The 5000-nt window shown below is 42.5% G+C and overlaps 1 protein-coding gene across 1 annotated transcript in view; it reads right to left on the bottom strand.

The window, feature by feature from the left end:
* LOC145399498 (glutamate receptor ionotropic, NMDA 2B-like) overlaps positions 1–5000 on the bottom strand; it is a 147378-nt gene that overhangs the window by 25401 nt on the left and 116977 nt on the right. The window contains exons 8-9 of the mRNA XM_080272102.1: positions 4649–4767; positions 933–1083 (exon numbers count right to left, since the gene is read on the bottom strand). Of these exons, the coding sequence (XP_080128228.1) occupies positions 933–1083; positions 4649–4767 (270 nt within the window). The remainder of the gene's footprint in view (positions 1–932; positions 1084–4648; positions 4768–5000) is intronic.

Here is a 5000-nt window from a genome sequence, read left to right as displayed (position 1 = left end):
ACGAGAAAAAAAATGCTTTCTGTTTGGACTTAGACATGAAAAAAACGAAGGGGAATAAGTACAAAAATAAATACACAAACAAATAAATAAATAAATAACGATAAATAAAGTACAGAAAATAAAAATATCAAGAACATTACATAGATATAAAAGTACAGTACAAAAAATTACCTCAAAAATATAAACAAATATAAATCTGTACATATATACAAACACAAATAATATCCTTAAGAAAAGAAATAAAATGAGAATCAGAAATATATAACTTGAAAAAAATTTGAAGAAAAGATAAATGAAGAAATAAATGCTAGAACAGAAAGAATTAATACAGGAAATGAGAGAGAGAGAGAGAGAGAGAGAGAGAGAGAGAGAGAGAGAGAGAGGAAAAATACAGTACACAAATAAAATAAATAGGCAGACAGACAGACAGAGTGATAGGTGAAGACAGATAAAGATGGAAATAACACACACACAGAAACAAACACAAAAGAAAACATAAATTAGATAGACATAGATCGATAGACACACAAAAACACAGAGTAGAGACAGACAGACGGACAGATAGACAGGTAAGTAGATAACAAACAATACACACAGAAAACACACGTAAAAAAAAGATAGTGACAGAAAAATTAAAACTAGCTCTAAACACACACAAAATATGGTGAGACAAATTAAATGTAGCTCTAAACACAGACATACAGTAAAATAGTGAGAGACAAATGAAAGCTCCAAATATAGTATGAACAAAACACAGACACAGAAAAACACATACAAAAAATTGGCGAGACGAATGAAAACCAGATCTAAAGACACACACAAAAGGTAAACTGAGAGACAAATCAAAGCTACCTCCAAACACACACACACACGCACAGAAAAGATAGACTGAGAGACAAATTAAATCTAGCTCTAAACTCACTCACACTCACCTCCAGCGTCCCCCACTTGCCGTCCTCCACTCTAAACAGGTCATAGGAAAAGCCAAGCTCCACGGAGAATTTCTGCAGCATGTCGATACAAAACCCCGAACAGCACTGGTAGTAGGTGCTGTTCTGCTGCGCTAGTGTCTGGTTGGTCACGCTGCAATGGTGGTAGTTGTGGTAGTTAGCGATGGTGGTAGTTGTGGTAGGAAGGTTGGGGTGGGGGTAGGGTTGCGTAGGGTAGGGTTGGGTTGGGTTGGGTTGGGTAGGTTTGAGAGTGGTGGCAGTGGTGGTGGTGGTGGTAGCTGTGGTAGTGGTGGTGGTCAGCGATGGTGGTAGTTGTGGTAGGAAGGTTGGGGTTGGGTAGGGGTGGGTTTGGTTGGGTAGGTTTGAAAGTGATGGTAGTGGTGGTAGCTGTGGTAGTGATGGTGGTAGTTGTGGTAGTAGGGAAGGGTACGGATGGGTAGGTTTGCGTGATGGTGGTGGTAGTGGTTGTTGTGGTAGTTGTAATAGTGGTGGCTGTGTGGTTAGCGAGGGTGGAAGTTGTGTTAGTGGTTACGGCAGCAAAATTATTAGAGAGAGAGAGAGAGAGAGAGAGAGAGAGAGAGAGAGAGAGAAATATATATAGAAAAATAGACAGAGACAGATAGAGAGACAGACAGAAAAAGACAGACAGACAAAGCGAGAGAGAGAGAGAGAGAGAGAGAGAGAGAGAGAGAGAAGGGGGGAAGGAGAGTAAATGAAACGCGGGTTGCAAATTCCGTAGAGTTTCAGCCTCCGAAAGCAAGTCAGGACAGAGAGACGGTGGAGCGGTCTGAGAAAAGGGAAAGAGAGAGAGAGAGAGAGAGAGAGAGATAATGAGCTATTGTACCTCTTCAGTGTGTCGTGAAACCTCTTACACGGAGAAAGAGAGGAAGGGAGGGGGGGAGGGAGGGAAGAAAGGAAGAGGGAGGGGGGGAGGGGAAGGAACGATGGCCGGAGGGAGGGAAGGAAGAAAGGAGGAAGGAGACAGTGAGTGAGTGGATGGAGGGCCGGGAGAGAGAGAGAGAGAGGGAGGGAGAGGGGGAGGGAAGGACAAAGAGAAGGAGGGGAAGAAGGAAGAAAGAAGGGAGAGGAGAAACCGATTAAGGGAGGACGGGAGGAAGAGAGGGAGAAAGGAAAGAAAAGACAGAAGAGAGAGAAGGGGATGGAAAGGAGAGAATCGAAAATAGATGAAATAAGAAGACGTTGAAGGATGGGAAGAGGGAGGAAGAAATTAATGTGAAAGGAAGGGAGAAGAATGAAGAGGGAAGGAAGGAAGGAAGGAAGGAAAGACGGACGGAAGGAAGGAAGGAAGGAAGGAAGGGAAGGGGATACTGAAGAGGAGAAAAAGGTAGAAAGGAGGAGGAAGTGAAAGAGGGAAGGAAAAATGTAAGAAGACATAAAACAGACTGAAGGAAGGAAGAGAGGAAGGAACGAAGTGAAAAAAAAAATGAATAAAGGAAGGCATGAAGGACTGAAGGAATGAAGAAGGGAAGGAAATAATAAGGAAGGAAGGAAGTAATGAGTTTGTTTACTACCCACACTAAAGAACTTGCAGACTATATATGAGAGAGAGAGAGAGAGAGAGAGAGAGAGAGAGAGAGAGACAGACAGACAGACAGAGAACGATATCTCCATGTAAATAAATATTAGTGTGTACGCGTATGTATATGTAATTTTATCCGTGCGTTTCATACATATAAGAAACTGAATACATGCACACACAAAGTATATAACAATATCAATACTTAGCCAAAGAAAAAAATCCACATTATCATTAGTAATCCATAAGTATAATCCCAGAAAAAAATCCTATATAGTTTTGGACCTCTCAAAATTAATGAAAGCGATGATGAAAAAAATAATTGTAATACTTATACTAATTTCTTCCTTCTTGCCTTCCTTCTTTCCCTCCCTCCCTCTCTTCTCTCTCTCTCTCTCTCTCTCTCTCTCTCTCTCTCTTACTCTCTTGTCAGGAAGCAAAGAAGAATGTTATTGTTTTCGATGTGGTTCGAGTGAGTGTACCTGAGACTTGGAGGGTGATTTATTTTTATTTTTATTTTTATGTGCCTGACTCGGGGGCACTGTATTAAGAACCCGTTCCCTGAGGCCCAGAATTCCTCCTACGGATGATACAGCTTCACATGTCACCACATCGACGCTAACACCCACCTTCCATATTGAGTACAGGCTAGGGCTGTCTCAAAGAGGAATTGTGTATTGGCATTAGCGGGGGTGTTTTTACGACATAGCGGCAGGTCTTGTGGTAGATCAGTAAATTCTGCTTTAGCGAAATTCAAATTCTTAAACTATTCCCTGCCCCAGTTGGAATTCGAACCCCGGTCACCTGTGGATTTAGTTAGAGTGATATAATAGTTCAAGCGTGATACTAGTTCAAGTGGCAGTTTGTGGTGTCGATAAAGCAGTTGCGGGCGTGCCTTTACGGCGCTGCATATTTCGGTATGTGAAAGTCGCAAGTGATGTGGCACTCTACTTCACGTAAAAATGAACCTCAGACAACAAAAAAGGATGGCAGAAATTTTTACTATTGTGCTCCTGCGACGGCCAGCAGTATTATTTAGTTTAGTAATGGTCTCTGGCCTTCAAAGAGTTAATGACTTACGGGAACTAAGGAAGAATTTTCATTAACACGTTTTAATACTTGAGAGAGAGAGAGAGAGAGAGAGAGAGAGAGAGAGAGAGAGAGAACCTTGCTTATATTCATGAATCTCTCTCTCTCTCCCTCTCTCTCTCTCAGCTTCTCACTCCTGACCTTTCCCAAATCCACCCGCTGCTCACCTGGTCTCCCTAATACATGCTGGCGAAAATGCACCTTTAAATGAAGCACCCCTAAGCTCTATGAAGCTCCATGTACGCTCCTTTAACGCTCCCCGGCTCCTATAACCCACTCCCAGCTGAATAAAATCGTCTGGCTTTAAGTGCAAGAGACTGCTAGAGCTCTCCCAATTATTAGGGGGTTAATGACTCAAGTATTACCCTATTCAGTCCTGACCAAGATCCCTAACCCCTTCCAGCTCAGTCGTAGGCCAAGTGTAGTTTAGACCGGAAGGCTGATTTGACTAGCAACCAAGGAGATTCAATCCTTATAACTATTTTTCATCGAATTTCACACATTTATTTACCCTAATTTCCACCCAATGGTTTTATTTATTGTTGGAAAATTTAAAGTTATTAATGGGAACTGTTGTGGCGAAAACAGAAATAATGTTTGTGGGTGAATTTGGGGTTTCAGAAGTTTAAAATTGTGGTTACAGAGATGCGGAGTTGTGGCGGTGGTGGGTGAAGTTAGTGGAAAAAGACTTGATTGTGTGTGTGTGTGTGTGTGTGTGTGTGTGTGTGTGTGTGTGTGTGTGTGTGTGTGTGTGTGTGTGTGTACTTTCCTACTAAACCACAACCCTCTTCCTACCTCACACCCCTCAATCCCAGAGTTCACCAGTTGCACACATGAAGGACTTAGTGTATCGGTTAACACTTCCCTAACCCCACAATTTAACCCACAAACCTCCCAATTTAACCTACAAACCTCCAAAATTAACCCCAAACCTCTCAAATTAACCCCCAACCCCCCAATTAAACCCACAAACCTCCCAATTTGACTCCCCACCTCCCAATTAACCCCCAAACATCCCAATTTAACCCCAAAGTCCCCAGTTTTACCTCCCAATTTCAGTCTGGGTACTCACTTCGCCATCATCGCCTCAGTCGCCACTCTGCATAGAATTCCACGATTGGCACTACACTGGCCAGTCACAGGGTCGGGCGAGGCGAGACTAATGTAGGGGGGTTCCTCCAAGAAAACGATCTGTGGGGAACAAGGGAACGTGCTGGTGGAAAGCTGGGTGGAACATGAAACAATATGGTGGGAAATTGGGTGGAACATGAGATAGAATGATGGAAAATTGGAGGAACATTGGGTGGAACATGAGGCAAAATGGTGGGAAATTGGTGGAACATTGGTGGAACATTGGGGAACGTGAGATAAAATGGTGGAAGATTAACAGAACATAAATATAGCTATACTGACAAATAATTACT

This window comes from Coenobita brevimanus, chromosome 49, assembly GCF_032717465.1.
Source record: "Coenobita brevimanus isolate Jiangsu-jjx chromosome 49, ASM3271746v2, whole genome shotgun sequence".
NCBI lineage: Eukaryota > Metazoa > Arthropoda > Malacostraca > Decapoda > Coenobitidae > Coenobita > Coenobita brevimanus.
This window is presented reverse-complemented; position numbering and strand designations above follow the sequence as displayed.